The sequence below is a fragment of the Chironomus tepperi genome, unplaced genomic scaffold, assembly GCF_022539635.2.
Source record: "Chironomus tepperi strain 1889 unplaced genomic scaffold, CSIRO-AGI_Ctep_v1 contig_124, whole genome shotgun sequence".
Classification (NCBI taxonomy): Eukaryota; Metazoa; Arthropoda; class Insecta; order Diptera; family Chironomidae; genus Chironomus; species Chironomus tepperi.
This window is the reverse complement of record NW_027226246.1, coordinates 126450-148751: the sequence shown is the minus strand read 5'-3', so window position 1 is coordinate 148751 and position 22302 is coordinate 126450. Positions and strand designations below refer to the sequence as shown.

At 31.4% G+C, this 22302-nt stretch overlaps 1 protein-coding gene across 3 annotated transcripts in view; it reads right to left on the bottom strand.

Moving 5' to 3' along the window:
• The window catches only part of LOC139087526 (roundabout homolog 2-like), a 79483-nt gene that overhangs the window by 31750 nt on the left and 25431 nt on the right, over window positions 1-22302 (bottom strand). Inside the window, exon 2 of one of the 3 annotated variants that reach the window (XM_070636359.1) lies at window positions 18556-19091. The exons of 1 other annotated variant lie outside the window; for it this stretch is intronic. In XM_070636359.1, coding sequence (XP_070492460.1) covers window positions 18556-18622 — 67 coding nt within the window. In that variant the 5' untranslated portion in view covers window positions 18623-19091. Of the gene's footprint in view, window positions 1-18555; window positions 19100-22302 lie in introns of those variants that run through there. One more of the 3 variants, XM_070636360.1, reaches the window with a different exon arrangement.

Sequence of the window (22302 nt, the reverse complement as noted above, 5' to 3'; positions counted from 1 at the left end):
TTCTCAATTGAATATTTTGTACGATGAAAAAATCGTCATTGAAAAATATTTTTACAAAAATTTGTACTAAATTCTACTTTTTTCACAACAATCTATACATGTGCAGAAAGCTTATCATAAATTTAATATAAATTAGTAAAGAAACTATAATTTAGTGTTAAAATATCAGAAATAATTGGTTAAAAATTGTAAAAAATGGCAGCCATTTTGAATTGGGAAAAACGTGAAAAACACGTGTTCTGGGTGGAAAATTTTGGCTCATAAATAAAGATAAACATGCATATTTTATGTTTTCATCGTTTAAAGTTGTCACAAATTGCTATTTATGCTTATTTTTCAATCATTTGTTGTTGGTCGCTCACTTTTGAGCGCTCTCGATTTCAAATATTTAACGGTTTATTCAAATTACTTAATTATAGTACAAAAGTTATTATTTTTTTAAAAGTTCATGCAAAAACAGATTTACTGTAAAAATTTGAAGAGATTTGGTTGAGATTAAGGTCCTTTTTAAATGAAATTATCAAAAAAATTAGCTTGGTCGCACACTTTTGAGCGCTACTGTACATCTCAGCCCAAATCTTATCAAAAAATTCCCCCAAAATCCTCTCAAGAGACAAAAAAATCTTGCTTACATGGAAAATTGAATCACGAAATAGACACAAACATACGCACATACTCATACATTCATAAATGTCATCTCATATTTAAAATCTCTTTTAAAGCCCTCTAAAATTTCATTGCCTGCTATTGAAAACTTAAACATAATTTTTTATTATATTGGAGCAACGAGTTTGATATTAAGGTTATCGCTTTTGGGGCACATAAAATTACACTTAAATCTGTGTTGATTATTTTAAAAAAATTATTTATGTTTTTCAAAATTGATTTCAGCTTTTTTAGTTTTTTTTTCGGTAACATAGAAAAGAAATTTTTTTTATATAATTTTCGGTGTGGTCTGGATTTGGGAGTTTTGTGTGATGATATGAAAGTGTCTGATTGTCAGATTTATTGCTTTTGTATAATGAAAATTTTGTAAATTATGTTGTTGTGTTGTTAATGATGAAGATAGCCAGAGATGAGATTTTATTGACATTTAATGGCTCCAAGGTTTATTAGAAGTGTATTAAGATACAACTGACACTTAGTGTGATATGGGCTATGCTTAATTATAGTTGAGAATAGTTGAATGTTCATATCACTACAGCTGAGCGGAGCCAATAATGTGCGTAATTGCAGCTGAGCGTAGTAAAGGCTATACGTAAATACAGCTGAGCATTGTAAAGGCTATAGGTAGTTACAACTGAGCGTGGTTCCTGCTGAGCGTAGCTAAGGCTATGCGTAACTACAGCTAACCGTAAGCTAAATTATGAGTCACTACAGTTGAAAGCAGCTAAAGCTAAACGTAATTATAACTGAACGGAACCTGAGCTATGCTTAATTAGAGCTGAGCATTGCTAATGCTAATTAGATTTACAGCTTAGCGCAATTACAGTTGAACGTAAATGAATCTATGTATCATTACAACTAAACGTAGCTTTAACTATGCCTGAGCAAATCTAAATCTATGCATTATTACAACTGAGCAAAGCTTAGGCTATGCGTATCTACAGCCGAGTGTAACTAATACTATTTGTAATTACATACTATGCATAGTTAAGGCTATGCGTAATTACAGTTGAAAATATTTAAGACAATGCAGAAATCCGGTTGAGTTTAGCTCAAGCTATGCATAATCACAACTAAGCGTTACCAAGGCTCTGCGTAACTACATCTGTGCCAATAATTTACAGAATGCGCTCGCTACTTCATTTCAGCTCCCATCATTCCCACCTTATACTCTCTTTTGTCGGTAAAAGATATATTTTTTTATGTCTAAACAAAACACAAAACCCATTATGAAGATAATTTAGTCATTTTCTATGTGAATTATGATAACTGCAGAGCTCAAAGGGGAAAAGAAATTTATTTTTTTGTGTGTAAATACATTTTGTGCATTGCTTAGAAGCGACCAGGAAGTGTAGCGAGAAATTTTTATTATTCCGTGAAAATTGCATGTTTAACATTCATTTTTGAGCTTTAAGCATAGAAATATGCAAATTTAATATTCTTTTCTTTCAAGTACAATCGTTTTTTAAAAAGAAATTCTATTTTTTTAATATTTGGGTCCCATTGTTTTTTAGTAGCTCTTCCGACCAACTTGAAACTACTGCTAAGTGGTTGCTGTAGATGTCAAGTAGATGAAAAATTTCTGCCAGAATAGTTTTGTTGGGAAATGAGAGCAAGAATCGGCGATGGGATTTGTTTCTTGAATAAATTGAGGTGGTTAGCTGTGGCTGTGTAGAGCTGACTGGTTTGTAAAGATGGAGGCTGTTTATCAGGCTGTGCATCATGAAACTTTTAGTTGACCGTTCCTCCAGCTAAGAATTTGTCTTGCATTTGTTCAACTGAGCATTTAGCAAAGTGAGCGTTCGTCCAGCTTAGCGATAATTCAGCTGAATATTTGTCTAGCTAAGCATTCGTCCAGCTGAGCGTTCATCTAGCTGAGCATTCGTCCAGCTGAGCATTTGTCCAGCTAAGCGTTCATCTAAATGACCGTTCGTCCAGCTGAGCATTCGTCCAGCTGAGCGTGCGTCCAGCTGAGAATTCTTTCTGCTGAGCGTTCGTCCAGCTGAACACGCGTCCAACTGAGCATTCGTTCAGCTGAGCGTTCGTCCAGCTGAACACGCGTCCAGCTGAGCATTCGTTCAGCTGAGCATTCATCCAGCAGAGCGTTCATCTAACTGATCGTTTGTTCAGCTAAGCGTTCATCCAGCTGAGCGTTCGTAAAGCTTATAGTTTTTCCAGCTTAGCGTTCGTCCTTCTGTGCGTTAGTGACTATGTGTTCCCGGCTGAGTGACTATTTAGCTGTGTGCCCGCTCAGTTGAGCGATTGTATGAGTTTCAATAATTCTTCACGACCGAATTTCTCATAAACTGCGCTTTAGATACCACCACTACCAATGCCTTCCTTACTCGTCACCACTTTTTCTTAGAAAAACTACAAAACTACTAAAAAGCGGAAAGCAGAAAAATTTTCATTTTATTAAACATTTTCAGTTCTGTATATTTATATTTTGTTTTAAAAAAAGACCAGCTTGACACATTATTTTATTACAATAATGTAAGAAATAAAAATTCAGACAATGACTTGGGGTGACTGCTACTGCTGCTTCATTTCCCTCGAAAGGGCAATAACTATAAATTTGTCGGTTATTTATTTGCACAACAACTGATTTTTAAATGCTTTATTTTTTATTTTCATTCATATTTCTTCTTGTTATGCACAACAATACGCAATAAGACGTTTAAGTTATAGTTCTTTATTGTCAGCTATTAAGTGGATGGGTTGGTGTGAGAATGGGATGGGATTGGCGGAGGAATTAGATGTTTTGAGGGTTAGTATGGGGTCTATTGATGAGTTAGTTGAATATCCACTAAGTGGTCCTTAAAAACTTCCATTATTGCTAATTTCCAACTTAAAATTCACACAATATCCACTAAAAAGTATCCCAAAAAGCATAAAAATTCTCATTACATACAAAAATATTCATCCCATCTCCAAAATAGCTCCAAATAGTCTTTCTTCGCTTTAAAAAATTCAATTAAGATTTTATTTTGATGATACGACAACAAAAGGAATTTGTGAACTTGCTATCAACATTCTCAGCTATCGTCTATTCTAATATTGTCATGTGCAATGTGAAATTATTTGAGAAAAAATCAATTGGGAACAGCAGCAGCAGAAAGGAAAGTCAATGAAGCATTAAATTTCTTATCTTGATCGTTCAGCGGCGATTGAATGGCTGCTTCTGTGATTCTGTATTATTATTTTTTGAGAATATGGAAGGATGTTAAGATGCTGAGTTTGTATAGGGGTAGATGGGGTTGATTTAGACGAAGATTGTCTTATTGGCTGGTGAGTATTGAGGGTATGGATCATGAATATTAAGGTTGTCCATTTTTTGATTCTTGAAATTCTGAGATTGAGCATTTTTAGCCATAAATCATCAAGTTGTGCATTTATTTACCTAAAAACATTCAAATCTAAGATTTCCCACCAAATGCGCCTTAACCCCTCTCAAACCAACTCATCAAGCTTCACTACTTGCATGAATATTAAAGCTGTGCATTTTTTAATTCTTAAAATTCTAAGATTGAGCATTTTTAGTCATAAATCATCAAGTTGTGTATTTATCTATCCAAAAACATTCAAATCTGATTCTTCCTTCCAAATGCGCCTTAACCCCCCTGAATCCAACTAACCTGCCTTCCCTACTATCAAATTTAGCACAATATGGATCATTCAAGATAAGTTTCAAAAAATATATTGAATAGAGTTGTTTGTCCACCGATATCAAATTTCACATCTCACTGTCCCAAACAATCTCATTCTTCCTTCTTCTTCCTCCCGTTCCGTTCCTTTTTCCTTCTTAATAATTTCTCAAGAAATAAAGAAATGAAATTTAATTCAACGTATATCAAGCACAATTATTGTTATTGAGTAATTCTATCCGAAATTCCTGTTTTTTTGCTTTTCTATTAATGTTACATGCTGATGCTGTTGTGTGTGACCATAGCTAATAATAATTTTTTTTATTACTCTCATTTTACTTGCGATGAACGTTCGTACCGGAAAGATTAACAGAATGTGGAATATTCTTTGTAAAAATTGCTGTTATTATTTTTGTTGAACTTTGTGTCTTGATTCGGTAGCGGATTTATTGTTGTTGTTATTTAACACATATTGGGAATGGTAAAGTCTGCAAGAGGGTGTATGGTCTTGAAAAATTAATCAATTATTTAATAAAACGAGGTAAAGCTGTGGCTTTCATGAATTGCACGACAAAATTTTTACTCTCGGGTAGATCATTTAATGATGCAAAACAGTCACCAGTGACAGGCAAAAGCCATACAATTTCATGATAATTTGTATGGTTTTGTAAGAAAGAGCATTCTCATTAATAAGAAATTGTATGGTTTTTGCCTGTCACTGGTGCCTGTTTTTTTCCTGTGGACAGTCATGGATCACAACTGATCTGTACGACCAGCGAAGTAAGTAAGGTGCCAGTTTTGCAACTCTGAATCATTTGTACTACCGTAAAGTATACAAGGTCCTATTGGTGACGGAATTCGACTTAAATGTTTGGATTCTTCTAGCTTAATTTTAATTTTATGGATCATTAAGTACATTTTTGATCGAAACGAAAGTGCCAGAAATATTCAGTGCTTGGTTTTGAAGAACATGTCCCTCACAAGGGTGTATTCAGGGGACAGACTTCGTCTTTCGATTTTTGGAAAAATTTTGGCAAACCACCTGATATCCCGAATTGCAATAGCAACGCTATAAATACCTAATTCTTACTGATTTAGTTCAAATAGACTTTTTGCAAAATCAAGTCTACGTATAAATTTATTATAACTCGGTTATGCCATTGATCATGGTTATAATTAACCAAAACGAGTTCGAATCTCACTAAAAATGCAGACTGCAAAAATCGTTGTCATTAACAACGATCAATTTTTTTTTAAATCTGAGATTAAAACAACTTTTTTACCTAATAGAAATTCAGTTTAACTCCTTAAAGACTTACCCATCTTCATCCCAATCAAAAAAATACCCAACAACAACAATCAAGAAAGAAGGAAAAAGTAAGCAACACCGAAAAAAGGAACCAGACCACTTTATTTATTTTTTTATTTGAAATATGATATTTATGTTCATCATAAGTCTAATTAACGTCATTGCAAATCTTTTTGTTTTCTTTCTCAAAAGAAGCAAGAGAAAAAAACTGTTCTTTATCTCGGCAGGCAAGCAGACAGGCTGAAAAGGGAAGACACAGATCCAGAAGATTTCAATTTCGTTAAAAGAAAATTTGCCAAAAAAGAGAATAAAGGAACAATAATAATAATAATTTTGACAGTGCATTACGTCTAATAAACATTATTTTTTTGATATTACACATGGCCCGTCCCTCTTGCTTCCCTGTGATATGGCTTATTAATTTCATATTTCTCATTTTGCTTTTCCTTTTTACCTTCTTTTTTTTATTTCACTGCTTTTTATTTATTGTTGGACATTTAAGTGAAAATTGTTGTTGTAATCAACATTTAATGGCCATTTATGCGTAATTGAAAGTGAAAATTGAGAAAATTGCAGAAATTGTTGTAGATGTAATGGTCCTTGAGGTGATTTTGAGTGGATTTTGAGGGTTATAAAAATATAAAAAATTTCAGAACCAACTTTTGTACCAAAAATTTTGTTTTAAATAAATTTAAAAAAAACTTGAATCAAAAAATTTATTAAAAAAATTGATTTTTAAAGTTTATTTAAAAAAGTTAGAATTTTACAATTTATTTAAAAAAGTTAAAATTTCAAAAAATTTAAAATAAAGTTAATTTTTAAAAATTTTAATCAAATTTAAAGTCAGAATTTTTAAAAAATTAAAAAAATAAAATTAAAAAAGTAAATTTTTGGAACTCGAAAAAATTTAAATTTAATTAAAAAAGTTCAGTTTTTACAATTTATTTAAAAAAAATTAAAATATTAAAAAAATTTGAAATGATTTAATAATAAATAATAAGGTTTTGAAATTAAAAAATTTGAATTTTTAAAAATTTGAAAAGTTCAATTTTTAAAATTTGAAAAAAGTTCATTTTAAAGTTAAATGATAAAATTGATTTTTTAAATTTTTTTGAAAAAAATCTATTTTTAAACTTTATTTAAACTTAATCAAATTTGAAAGTTAAAATTTAAAAAAAAAAAATTAAAATTTGAAATTTTATTGTTCATGAAATTTAAACAAACATTCCCTTGAAATTCCTTACAATTTAAAAAATCTTCATCTCCAATCACAAAACATAATGACTCAAAATCACATCCATAATAACACATGTAATCATTCAACATAAATTTTTATTTTATTTTTATATCAGCACATAAAGTTATTAAAAATAATTTCTTAATTTTCTGTTTTCCACATTTATTCGCTACATGATGTAAATAACAATTAAAGACTTTTTCTGCTGATTTCAAGTTGTTAATAATTTTAATGCTTTGCAATTTTGAGGTGCCTTGTTATTTTTAAAAAATATTTTAAGGTGTCATTAAAAAAGCAGATACAAACATCATTAAAAATTGTAAGATAATGAAGATCTTTGATTGATCTTCTGGGAATTTGCAGGGCGCTAATAAAGTCGTGAAGGAAATTTATTGTAGAATTTTGATTTTGAGATTTTATCAGTTTTATTGGGTATTGGTTGCTGTATGGACATGAATTTAATAGATTATGATTTTATTGGAATATGAATTTAATGGGGTATTAATTAATGAGCGACCCGGAATAGAGAAATTGACATTAAAATTTCATAATTGATTATTAAGTTTTGATTAATTTTGTAAACTTTGTAGATATTAATTAGCATAAGATCATATTTCAATGGCTGGATTTTCATGTCCCAGACTTTCCCTAATTGCATGTTTCGCTGGCCGTACTGATCAATTGTCATACGTGACCTCCCTCAGATGGTATCTAAAGCTGGTTCTAGCACTGGGTTCCGTCAGACAATTTCCAACACCAAGTGCAATACTGTCTCTATCGACTGTATCCTTTCAAGAATTATTTGGTCACCCACGAGTACTTTTACCATCTACTAAGTTGGAATTTCTTTCAAATCGCTAAAAAAATCCCGTTCTTAAGTCTTTTTCATCTGCATTGTAATGCTTTGCATCAATATCATGAACCAATATTCATATTCCGTAATAAAATGATGATGCACCTCCCTGTTCCCCTTCAGAGTTTCGATAAGACTTCCAAAAATCCCCCTTTAGTGCCCTTGAAACCCCTAAACCTTCTCTTCAATACATCAAACTCCCAACAATTTTACTACCAACCTGCAATCACAAATTGATAAAACAATTTACCATCAATTTGCAATTCCACATAATAATTTATCGATATAACTACGCAGTAGTTCAGGAACAAATAAAACTCATTCGTAAATCTCGAGCAATTTGAAGCAATCAGCTAAAACTACAGCAATGACTGGTAATGACTTAATTTGAATAAATTTAACCAACTGATCTAGATTAGCTTCAGGATTATTTTAACTATAATTCAATATAAAATATTAAACAATGTACAGATTCATCTGCGATGACTTTTAAGCATCGACATTAAAAATTTTGATAAAAATCGCCTCCAAGATACACAACGTCTAGCCGTTCCCAACTTTCACAAATCATTTATTCCATTCAAATTATTTTATTAACAACAAACAAGAAAAACTTAATAATGCAAATAAAGCCAAAAACAGAATAGAAATGAAAATTTTAATAGCTCATTTCATGAATAAATATGTATCTATATCAAATGAATATAAAAATCAGTTTAACTAGGCGAGGGGGCGAAAGCAATGCAAACAAGAAGGAGAAGAAAAAAAGTGAAATTGGTTGTGATTTTCCTCAACAAAATTACAATAATAAATAACTAGTAATAAAGTCCTTTAATTTATCGTGATAAAGCGCATTTTTATTGTCAGGTGAGCTGAAGAATTAGTTGAATGACAGACTGGCTGTCGGACAGATTGATTATGAGACAGATTGATTATCAGACAGATTGACTATTGGACAGATTGACTGTCGGACAGTCTGACTATCGGTAAGACTGACTGTCGGACAGATTGATTGTCGGACAGATTGACTGTTTAATAGGTTGGCTGTCGGACAGACTGAGTGTCGGACAGATTGACTATCAGAGAGAGTGACTGTCGGATAGATTGACTGTTGGACAGATTGACTATCGGACAGACTGACTAACTATCGAACAGATCGACTGACTGTCTGACAGATTAACTGACTCTCGAACAGATTGACTATTGTACAGACTGACATACAACTTTACTCGATCAATTTTAAAAACTGCTCGTAGTCAGCGAAAGATTTTCTTATTGGGTTGTAGAAGCGGTATGAAGGGCTCTTGGCATGATATTTGATCAATAGCAAGCGAGCCATTAAATTTAATTTATTCCAATAAAATGCCAACAAATCGCTCATACAAAATGCTGCTTGCTGTTTCGCAGAGAGCAAGAAGAAAAAAAATTATTGTAAAAAGAAAGAAGAAAACGAAACCAGACATTCCGTTAAGAGGAGAGTTTTATGGACGTTGTCGAGTGCTTGATGATGTACGAGCATGTACAGAAGAATAAAAAAAAATATTTTTGATAAAAATTCTTCCATCTCATATACGCATTTCTCTCTAAATGGATGTTTCATAAATATTTTTTTTTTTGCATGCAACTTCTTATTTTCTTGTTGACGGAATTTTGTTCCTTTCATATTAGATTCAAGATTATTTTGTGATACATGACCGCAGTATGTCCATTGAATGGAATTTGAAGAGTTTATGTAGTGATGTTGTGTATCTTTTATTGATTTGTGAGATATTGATCAATTGAGGAAGAAGATATGATTGTGGAAATTGTGTAGATGGTCATCGATTGATGTCAAGCATGTTAAGGATATTGAGAGTAAATGCTCTGATCTTAAATGTTAGTGGTATTTTACTATGTAAGTAATTCAATTTTTGAGCTCTTGAATGATTTGAATCAGAGCTATAAAGCATAGTCGCTCAAGATACCCCGAACAGACAGGGAGCATTCTCATGAGTTTTTACTTACTTTCTTGCCTGAAGCGCACTAGGGCCCATTACCGCGCGCAAGATATGTCTAAAGACAGCTCAATTCTCATAAGTACCTACAAAATTGAGCATGTTTAACTACATTGATTGAGTATACTCATAAGTACACTCATTTAAGTGAATATGCTCATTGTCTGTTAGGAGACTTTACCATCCATAGCAGGCTAACAGAATGCTTGCAAGAGCAGAGGCAGCACACGAGCATGATCATTAAGTATTATATTTGAGGATTTTAAGCTCTCAAGAGCATGATCTTTGCCTGTAAGAGCATGTTGATGATAAAACTTCATTATGATGTGGAAATGCATTGACTGTATTGTACAACTTATGTTATTATTCATTTAAGCGTCAAAATTGTGGTTTGCTGCTTGAACCACTACAAGTTTGTCTTTGTTTTCGAGTTGGACAAGCCCAAATTTGGCCTCATGCTAGAGTCAAGCTGGCCCATGTACACTATTTTCAGACATTTCCACGCTTTGTGTATGCCAAGAAGATTTTCAAGACGGGACGGGATTGGAATTTTCTGGTCCGGGCTCCGACATCGGGAACGCATAGTTGTGTGCCTTTCGGGAAGCAGCTTATCTTGCTCTAAATTTCAAAATTGTCTAAATAATGATATAAAGGCAAACTCTCTAAGATCCCCAAAGAACCAGCTTCATTTCAGGGTATTCACTACTCAATAAAGCCCCAAAAATCCCATCTTAAAGTAAAACCTTCCAAAATTTTCCACATTTCCCCTTTAAGTCAACGATCAATATTTTTATTACCTTTATCATTTTACCAAATGTCATAATTTTCTGTATCTATTTACCTAGCGACTCCAAAGCAAGTCACATAAAAAATTTCCATAGACATTCAGCATAAATTTGAATGTTTCATATACAAAATAAAATAAAAAAATTCAAATTCGCATATTTTATCATGAAATTTGTATATTTTACCTCTAGTCAACATAAATGCGCTCAGTTCCACTTTGTCATTTCAACAAAAATAATTTGCAAATTTGTCTTCAGCATTCCACATCATAACTTATTTTGTCATTACCACCATGAAGGCATTGACAAAACTAAAGAGAACTCATGCCACGAGACGAGATAATTTTTTTTTATATTTCATTTTACTTATTTTAACAATGAAATTGAACACGACATTGTACAGCATTTAATGAGAATTGTATGCTGTAAAGTAAATATTATGCGACAAGAAAGAATTTTTTATATTTTTTTCATCTCTGCCTTCAATGAATATCTTTCTATTTACGGACATTGGGAGACACACTAAATAAAGTCAACAGAAATTCCTTCATTTAAAAGTGAGGAATGAGTATTGTGTGAGGTATTGTGGATGGGTTGAGTGGCTGGTTGGAATGTAGCGCATTTCTCTCGACAGAGCAAGAGTCCTATTTGGTGCTGAATGCCAAAAAATGGAAAAAAAGTTGATAATTGACTGTCTTTGGCTATTTTAAGTCCCTATCATCGGTGACTGGCTGCTGTTGGCTATTGATGGTATTTCGTATTTAGTGGGGCTTTTACCGATTGCCATCGACCTTTGATGTGGAATACTTGGTGTATTTTATGCAAATTTAATGACAACCACACTTTAAAAGGCTGTACTACTGTCCTTGGTTGGAATCCACAAGGTAAAAGGCGTCCAGGTGCTCCAAGAGCAACATGGCGTAGGATTGTAATGAAGGAATGCCAGTTAGATATCAAAACTGAGAATTTATATAAGCTTTGTGATACAGCCAGCAACAGAGTCAGATGGTAAGCATTTTGTAGCAACCTAGGCTCCAAGTCGGAGCATGGTTCCAGTAAGTACATCTTAAAAGAGTGTTTGAGTGTCTTTCTAGTTGTTTTCCTAGTTTTAAGCACGACGAATCGCATTAGGACGTCATTAGAACGCCACAGTTGAAGTCTCGTACTACAAAACCCCCATAGTTCCCCCATATCAGCCTCAATCAATCCCCAATCCTCCCTATCACCTCACATTTCCCTCCAATAATCCTGCTAACCTCACCAAAGTCAAGAAGCACAAACCAGAGTCAGTTAGATACAACAAAGATTACTTTTTTTTCTCTCATTTTTATACATTTTATTCATCTTTTATATATGACTTTTTTTGTTGTATTCATTCAGCATGAAGCATACTCGACATATTCCTTTGTGACCATTCTATGAAATCTGTCTACATCTAAAATTGTTTAATATGTCACAATATCTATCTTTTTTTTTTATTTCTCTATGGGTGGATTGAGAATTGCTACGGCTTGATATAACAAAACTGTATATGGCAACTCCCCAAAATTGCATTGGATATTTTGTGGGATATTTTTTAAAGTTCTGTGTATGAGGATATCTTTTTGTTGTGTAAAATGTTTATAAACTCATGTTTATCGAGTGATATATTGTGTGAAATTTTGTGATGCAATGGAATTTCTTGTGGTGCAGTCTTCCTTATTTTTTTGTTAGATTGTGCTTTGTTGACAGCATATGACAAAAAGTATTTTTGTTGACAAATTTATGCTTATAAAAAATTCAAATTAAATGAGGTTTGTTGTCAAAAATATAAACTTGTTGATGGGGGTTTGCTGGGTGATTGATGAATATTCAGGAATGTCTTGGATCTTGGGGTGGGTTTCTTTAGAATGATATAGGAAATAAATTGTATGTATCAAGGAACTTTCAGGGTGTACTAGGACAGCAATAGAGTTGTCTGTAAAGCGATGAGAGTGAACATTTCTTTTTATATTAGGGTATTTTGATGTAATTAAAAATAAGTTGGAAACTCAATTCTGATTCTGAGAGAGATGTATGAAAGCTTCTGTAAGAAAGGTTTGATAATCTGACTTTATAGACTACAAGAGGCTCGAACAGCACATGAATAAAGTGATTCTGGCATAATACCGGGTTTAACTGGAATTCGGCATCAATTCAACGCCACATCGGTTTTTAAACAGACTTTTGACTGATTTGTGCTATTCGGGACGCACCGTGGATCGTTGAAGTAAGCTGTTGATAAAGACAGAATTACATGTATTTGAAAAGTGGTGTATTGGTAATTAACTAGTAGTAGCCAATGATATAGGTAGCTTCAGGCTCAATCTAAGAGCTCATTAGAGCTCCATTCATGCTTCATACATCACAGTCAATCTATAAGACCAGAAAGAAAGTACACTTGTGATGCCATTTGGCATTTAGATGAGGATTCATAAGATCACATATAGATTCATCGCTTATTCAACCAACAAAAGGCTAGTTGACCCAAAAACATAAAAAATTTGCTGATTTCCATCCATATTTTCTCAAACTTCATCCTAAAAATCAACGAAATCCTTCCAAACACATCCCTAAAACTCACATAAAAATTGCAGACCACAAAAAAATCCTCACGCCAAAACCTGTGCATAAAAATTCCACCAGCACTCGAAAAAGTTTAACCACAAAGGTTGAAACACAACAAATGAAAGATAAAAATTAAGGTAGATAAACACACACGTAGAGGATATTTCAGTTAGGGATGAGAAATTAATTATCATTGCGTATTTAGAATTGTTTGTTTTGAGTTCTTCAAAAAGAAGCGAGAGCCAAAAACAAAACAACAACGATGGAGTTTAAGGTAGGAATAAAAAGGCAATTGAAAACAAGAAAAAAATACACTTGAGAAGTACAGAACAGAGAAATGAGATAATAAACAAACGTATGTGTACATAAATATATTATATGTGAGATAGCCACCATATGAAGAACATATTTAAGCAAGTGAAGTAGAAAAAAATAAATTTCTTTATGTGGTTGAATCGTCAAGTAATGTAATGCAAGGAGGAGAGGCAATAGAAGTGGAGGAGAGAAGGGAGATGTGTATAATTGACCTCATTAAAATTTCATGATCGCTTCAAAGGATTCCATCAATGAGTTAGGGAATGAAATAATGCTGAGCGAGTGAATAAGAAACAAAAAATTGTACAAGCTGTAGGAATTAAAATATGTACTGAGATAAAATTTGGATTGGTTTTTAAGGGAAGAATGGTTGACCGTCGACGGTTTGACGAGTTTTAATAATTTTGAGTGCAAATTGTTGCTTTAAATTCAATTTTTGATCAAATTTGCCACTTTAAGTTCAATTCGAGATTAAATTGTCGCTTTAGGTTCAATTTGAGATCAAATTTGCAGCTTTAAGTTCAATTTGAGATCAAATTTGCAGCTTTAAGTTCAAGTTGAGATCAAATTTGCAGCTTTAAGTTCAATTTGAGATCAAATTTCCAGCTTTAAGTTCAATTTGAGTTCAAATTTGCAGATTTAAGTTCAATTTGAGGTCAAATTTGCAGCTTTAAGTTCAATTTGAGATTAAATTGTCGCTTTAGATTCAATTTGAGATCAAATTTGCAGCTTTAAGTTCAATTTGAGAATAAATTGTCGCTTTAAGTTCAAATTTGAGATCAAACTTCAGCTTTAAATTCAATTTGAGATTAAATTGTTGCTTTAGGTTCAATTTTGGATCAAATTTGCAGCTATAAGTTCAATTTTGAGATCAAATTGTTGCTTTAAGTTCAATTTGAGATCAAATTGTAAGTTAAATATGCTTACAAAACCAACAAAAACCAAAAATGCGCTCAAAATCATCCACATTCCCCACCAACTTAACTTCTATCACAATTTTTATTCCCTTTTTTATTCCTCTTATTCACTTCTTTTTTTTATTCACTCTATCTCTGCAAGAGTAGCATAAATTGAAATTGAAATGAAATGTTTATTTAACAGATGAATAAATTTTGATTACTTATATCTTGTCTCTCGTTCATGTCGAGGTTGACGATAGTAGCTTGTTGATTTGTGTTGTTACTTGACGTGTCTTTAGATTTTTTCTGTTTCATTCCAATTCATTGCACTTACGACGGTATTATGAAATAATAAAGGCAGCAGTTTTACTATATTTTTATAATATTAATTTGAATTGACGTAAGGTTTTGTTAAGTTTGTTAATTCATCTTTATCGCTTATCTTCGTTTTCTTTTTTAGTTACACTTTGTGCTACCGTAAAATTTCTTGTCATTTTTCATGTCCTTAACTCAATACGAAGATGAAGAAAGAGAGATGGAGAAGAAATGACAACAACAACGAGACGAGTAAGTCTCAAGTGTCTTAAGTATGTTGAAAAATAATCGACATGGGGCTTCATTTTAATTATCAATTCAAGTGGCTCATTTTCTCGTTTTTATTTCAATGTTTATCTGGGATAGAGTTTAAGGGAACATGAACCTTGGGATGATTTTGGGAAGAGATTGACTGTTGAAAGTGACTGAATTTTGAGTTTTGACTCTGAGAAAGGACTTGATATTTGATACAAAATGAATTTATGCTTTAAATTTTTACTAGGAAAAAGTCGTTGCTTTAAAATTTGATTCTGAATGAATCGTTGCTTTTAGATTTGACTCTGAATAAATTATTGCTTTTAAATTTGAAAGTTAATAAGTTGTTGCTTTGAAATTTGACTCTTTATAAGACATTACTTCGAATTTTGATTCTGATTAAGTCGTTGCTTTAACATTTTGCTCTGAATAAATCATTGCTTCAAAAATTGAATTTGAATAAGTCATTGCTTTAAAAATTGATTTATAATTAGTCATTGCTTTATATTTTGAATCTGAATAAGTCATTGCTTTAGGCTTTGACTTGAAAACAGTCATTGTTTTAAGCTTTGACTCAAAATAAGTCATTGCTTCAATCTTTGACTTAAAAAAAGTCGCCGCCTCATGTTCCTCCTCTTAAAACTTCATCGCTTCAACACTTAATCTCAAATACATTGCCATTCACTTTAACTCTTTATAAAGCACCGCTTTGAATTCAATTAAGGAGCCTAATCCTCCCGAGATCAATTGTGTTGAACAAAAAACCTAACAAAATTCAACCCAAGGGACATGAAATAATTGCCGTTAAAGGTTCAACAAGTTGAAATGAAAATATTTGATTTCTTTCAATTTTTTTTTTCTTCTCTTGTTTCTTGTCTATTCCTGTGTATAAAAATTAAAGAGAATAAAAAAACCTTTCCTTTTTGAGACTTGTTTGCTCTGTGTCAATACAATTTTGTTGAGGCAAGTTTCTATGTCTTTTTTTGGTGCAATATTGTGGAGGGTTAAGAGACGCAGCTCAAAAAACTAGTTCAATAGTTTGGATAGACTGACATAGCAGTTCCATTGACACCCACTTAACAGTCATACTTAAAACAAATTCAATAGCTAGTTAAAGTGCCTGAAAAAAGTTCCCAATGTTGCGCATGAAGTGCTTCACGAATGATAATTAAACATCGTTAAGTAACATAATAAGGCAAAAAATGAATATTTAGACTATAATTGAATTTGTGGTCACAGTTGAAACTGAAAATAATTGTTCGGCATCGCACATGAAAAAATAACAAATAAAATTATAGATTTGGACATAAATTGAGTGAACACAGAGGATGTGAAGACTTTTTATTATAAACAATCTGAAATTAGATTTTTTATTCTTCTCCTTGTTGGATGAATAATAAGAATTCTAGGGTGGAGTAGTTTGTGGTTTTCGAGGATGGGTATAGTGTCAAGTTGTATGGGAACTGAATCTGAATTATGGGTTTATATTGAAAATTGGACAGATCTAATTGAGCGAAACAATACAGTCGCTAAGACACGGTTGTGCTACCAAGCAGATGGTAACTCCTCAAAATGATGAAAAGGGATTCTGGAAGCTCTGTAGTGGCTGTCTTTTGCCAATATTAATCTGGCTACAACCCTGCCATATCAGGCTACAATCTTACCGCATCTGGCATCAACACTGTCATATATGGCTACAAATTTGCCACATCTAGTTATAATTATGCCATAACTGACTTCACTTTTCCAATATTTTGGTACAACCCAGTCATCTCTAACTACAATATTGTCATATACGGCTGCAACCTGGCGGTATCTAACTATAAAATTGCCATAGCTTTATCTGGCTACAACTTTGTTTAATCTGGCTTCAAAATTGTCAAATCTGGTTACATCCTTGCCATATATGACTACAAATTGACCGCATCTGACTTCAACCTGAACCTATCTAGTTACACCCTTGTAATAACTGGCTACAATATTCTCATATCGGGCTATTCCCTTGTCAAATCTTTGCCATATCTGACTACGCTCCTGTCATATCAAGTATCATCACCCAGACTCCACACCCGACTTAATTAATCCTAAATAGCCCCACAAAACCCTATCAAAATACAACAAATCTCTCAATTCCCACCTCTTGTCATGTAACATAATTTTTATTCTTGTGATCAAACAGAAATGGGATACTTTTATGATGTTTTTATGCCACCCATTTCTATTCTTTTGATCTTTTTTAAACAAATTTTTTTTGATATGTAATGAACACACACACACACACACGCATCATCATCGTCATAATGAGACGAAGTAGAAAGACAGAAATGGAAAGGGATGTGTTTGGTTTGTAATTAAATTTATTTTTCAGCCTCTTTACAAGATATTTAAACAACATTTCATTTGTTTTACTTTTTCTCGACTTTTTTTTTATTCCATCGCTTCTCATTCCTCAATTGCTTTTTTGTTGGTTTAGGACAGTTTTTTGGTCGGTACGGGGCATTTATATAATCAATCTTTGGAGGTTACTTGAGGCTTGAGTTTAAGAGTGAAATTATTCTGAGAAATTCTTTGGAAGTTTCTTTTGGTTTTTGTGGACTTAAGTAAATGCTGTGATTTGTAAGGGGGATTGCTTGATTTTTCAAACATAATTATAATACACTCAAGAAAAAAGTTGAAAAATATTTTTAGGTTTTTTTGGAAAAATTCAAAAAAACTTTTTTAAATTGTGCATCTGAACACTTTTTTTTAAATTTTCAAAAATTAATTTAAAATTTTCAAATTTTTAAAAATTGTTTTAAAATTGAAACTTAAAAAAATGCTTGAAATTGGACTATGACCTCCCTTTGAGCCACCGATACAGATTTAACTTGAATGAAAAATTTTTAAAATTCAGATTTTCAAATTAAAATTAAGAATTCGGGTTTTCAAATTAAAATTGAAAACTTTTTAAGTCTTAACTTTTTAGACCAAATTTTAAAAATTTTTAAACCAAAATTTTTAAATTATTAAAACCAAATTTTAAAATTTTTCAAACCAAATTTTTGGATTTTTGAATAAAAGCTTTTACCTCGTTTTTTTTTTTAAATTTTCAAATCAAATTTTTAAAATTTCTTTCCAGAAGTGCACAATTTTTGAATTTTTTTGTAGAAATCTTGCAAATTGAAAAACTTAAATTATACTTTTATAGTTTTTAAATATTTTTCAAATTTTTCTTTTAATTCTTAATTTTACTATCTTAATTTTTTCCCATATTTCAATCAATTTATTAAAAAAAATTCAAATTTATAAAATTTATCGATATTTTCTTCATCAAAACAAGTTTCAATTTTTTATAAAATTAATAAATTTATTTTCAAAGATTTTCGAACATTTTCATGTTTTTGAAAATTGTTTTCATAAATTTTTTTCTTTCAAATTATTTAAAACATCTTCAAAAACTGCCAGAAAATAATAATTTTCCTTATTTTATGCCTCAAAAACTTTTTCAATACTTTTTTCTTATCCCCCATTTTTAACATTTACTTATTGTTGATGTTTCAGCCACAAGACACACAAAAAAAAAGAAACGAAATTCTTGAGACCTTTCTTAAACACTTTCGGGCTTCCAAAACAGGACCAGAAATGGATAAAATTTCAAGTGGTTATATTCATTACTTAATAATATTAATGTGAGATAATTTTTCAATGTTGAACCTACCATGAACAGCACAAAGGAGAATTACTAATAAAGTAATGTAAATTTCCATCCGTTTGCAGTTGTGCATCTTAATTCTTATTCACTGACTCATCAACATCATCATTAAAAATCGCGAAAAAAATAAATTTCCGTCTTTGTGCGTCAACGACCAGCTTCTTGTATTTACGAATTCAAATGATATATTGAGGAACAAAACAAAATAAATGTCTCATCAAATGATTAAACTAAAATAAATTTTATTTCTGTTAATATTTTCACAGCTACATAATTCTTATGATGATTTGTAAGTGCTCCCAATTTTTCATCTCTTCTTCTTCTTTTTTTCACTTCTATAAACACATTCGATACGTTGACAAATTTTTCTTCCTCGCCGACGAGATTCTCACACGCACAATATCTATGTGATGATCATCAAAGCATTTTTAACTCATTTAGCACTTGAGAGTTTATTCAATTTTTTTTTTCACATCACTTTTCTCATAAAAACGAAATTTTCACAGTTGATTCATAATTTCTTTTAGAGTTAGCACTTCTTCCTATGGGAAATGAATTGATGATTGAGTTTTGTTGGGTGATTTGGGAATTTTGATTTAGGATAATTCTTTTGGGAAATGAAGTTAATTGATTAGAGTTAATTAAATTTGATTTGATCAATTACCGTTGATTTTGAAGGATTTTTGAGTTTGGAAGAATGAGATTTATTTGAACAGTCGTGAGTATTGAATTTTGAATTTTGAATAATTTTTTATAGGGTTCGGCCATATTCAGTTATCTACAGTTATCTACACTTATATTCAGTTATCTACAATTTACTAACTGTAGATAACTAACTGAATATATTTTTTGAATTTAAAATGACCGTTTAAATTGAAATGCGTAAATTTCCTTCTTCAGGATCTTCTTTTATGACTTAGGGCAGCCATCTGCTGTCTTTTTGCCGGGACACTGCTGTACGTTTCACCCTTGCTGCTGTGTCCCGACAAAGCCCCAAAATATCCCGATTTTTTAACAAATCGAAAACTCCATACAAATATTGGAATTTTTGACAAATTTCAAACATTTTCGTTTTGGAGATGCGGGTTCAAGCCCAGGACTGAACATATTTTTTACAGAATTTCAATTAATTTCTGCACTTTTTTGCTAGTTCCTAACGTATTTTAATTAGTTCTTTCAATATTAAGACTCAAAATAGTAAAAAAGAACCCCAATAGTGCCAAGTTCAGAAATGCCCAGAAATATTCAATTTGAAATTAACGGAATTTTTGTATTCAAAAAATTTATCTACAGTTAGTAAACTGTAGATAACTGAATATATTCTGAATATTATCTACATGTTAGTAACTGTATATATTCAGTTAGTATTTTTCCGAACCCTAATTTTTTAAAATTCATAAAAAGTTGAAAATTAATTGAAAATAGCATGATCGATACAATCAAAGTGTTGCCATGTGACGTTCAAGTTGCAATTTTAATGTTAAATTCCTATAATATTGCCACTTGGATGATATGACTGCTAAGGATAACTAAGAATTTGTAACAAAGCATTGAAATTGGTCTCAATTTGTAAAGTCACGATTCACACAAATCTAGTTAAACTTTCTAGAATAAAGAAATATAACTAAAATTCGTCTAGACCTTCCTTTGGACCAAATCTTCCTAACAACTATGCAATTAGATAGAAAATTTTAGTATTTTATAAAGAATAAGTCTTCAAATTAGAATCATTAGATTCTGCAATAAAATATGTCCCCTAGCATGCAAGGATGATGTTCTTATGAGCAGAGTAAGCTGAGAGCACGCTCGTGAACATGCTTAGCTAGTATATTTAAGTAGATCAAATTCTTGATAGCATGCTCTTTGAATGTTAAGTATTTCTGTACAGTTAACTATGAATTTTCAAGATCAACATAAATTGGAACTGGAAGTGTCACAATCTTGAGAATCCATCGGAGTCAAGAGATCGAAAACCTCTTCATACAGTCAACCAAGCTAGTCATTACGACAAATAATATAAAAAATCGAAATTAGCAACAGTATTGTATCTTTAAAAAGTATCTTTATTTAATCTATTCTAAAGCATCCTGCTTTCATTCTTTAAAAAAATAACTGTATTGATGTGTCTCCGCAATCAAAATATCCTAGCCGACAGGTAAATATTCAACCTGTCAATCATTTTTTACCTCACACAAATTTTTGAGGACATTTAAAATAAATCAATATTTACTCTCATACATTTTTGCTTTCATTGGACAACAAGGCATTGGACGGACATGCCAATACTTGAAAAATTCGTCCACTTATAAAAAAATGCGTCTCAAATATTGCTGTCTATTAAAAAAAGTTTATCATCATCATCTCAAAAAGTATTCTCAGAAAAATGTTATTTATTTCCCCTTGATGAGTTTATACATATCGGATATGAGGCTGAGATGTAAACGAGATGAGAAATTAAAAGGAGATTCATGCAGAGGCCAAATGACAATAACAAATTAACGAGTATGGCAGTTTATTTAATACCATCAGTAATTTGTATTTCACACCGAAACTTGCTTGCTGTGTCCCAAATGTATTCTTCTTCTTGTGTGAATTAATAACCCTTTTTTTACAAAGTTTATGTTCAATTCACAGACGAAAAAATGTGAAACATATTAAGTCGATTAATTTGTATGACGATGATGAGATGCGTGTGGGGAAGGCGGCGATCTTTAAAAACTTCTTACTTTTACTGACAGTAAATTTATATTTTCACGAGCAAATTTTCATTTCTCAAAACAAACAAAAAATGAAAAAGATTAAATGAATGAGGAGAAATAAATAGAATAGAAAATGAGAAGATAAACCGCATTCAAAAATTTATCAACACTTAATAATCCATCAACTCAGACCTTTTGCTTCTCTTTACTGAATTAGTTTGAAGTCTTTTTCTTTGGTTTTTGTGTTTTTTGCGAATATTTTTTGAGAATTCAGATTTAAATTTGAAATTGTGATGATTGGTTGGAAAATTTCTAATTTAAATAAATAGAAAAGAATTTTTTGTGGGGTTTTTGTTGATTGAAAGGAAAATTAGCAGCATTTAGTAATTAATTTAATGGACAGACCACTTGAAAGGAAGTAAAGTGAATCAATTTAATAAATTTAATTTCAGTGAAATTACAGTTTTTATTACCTTAGTAACTAGATCATTAAGAAGGTAGTTGTAAGAATGAGTCATACATTATAGCTAAGAATCGTGATTTTTGCTATTTTTTAAAATCAAAAAATCTTAAAAATTGCGTTTTTTTTTGCAATTTTTATATGCACAAAAAACATTTTATTTATTTAAAGAAATCAAAAAAATTATTGGTCTGATTTTTTGAATATAGTGTCTGATTCTGGATTTTAAATTAGCTATAAGCTAGTCTATATGAATTCAACTTGACTACAACTTTGTTTACAACTATCTTTCTAAAGATCTGGTCACTATAGCAATTAAGCTAACAACTTTATCAGTAGATTCAGTAGATTGGTAATAAAATAAGTAAGCAAGTACATTTTAGTACTAAAGGTGTTTAAAAGACAATATCCGAAAGTCGTAGCATAAAAATAGCCCGAACAGCACAACATGATTGTTAGGACATCGCATAGTAAAATGTACAATGACGGCTGTTATCGGCTACAATTATAGCAATGATAGAATTATATCACAGTATAAGAGAAAACACTAAACTGACGAATTTGTGTTATTTTGTGTACAAACTGATTTGAAAA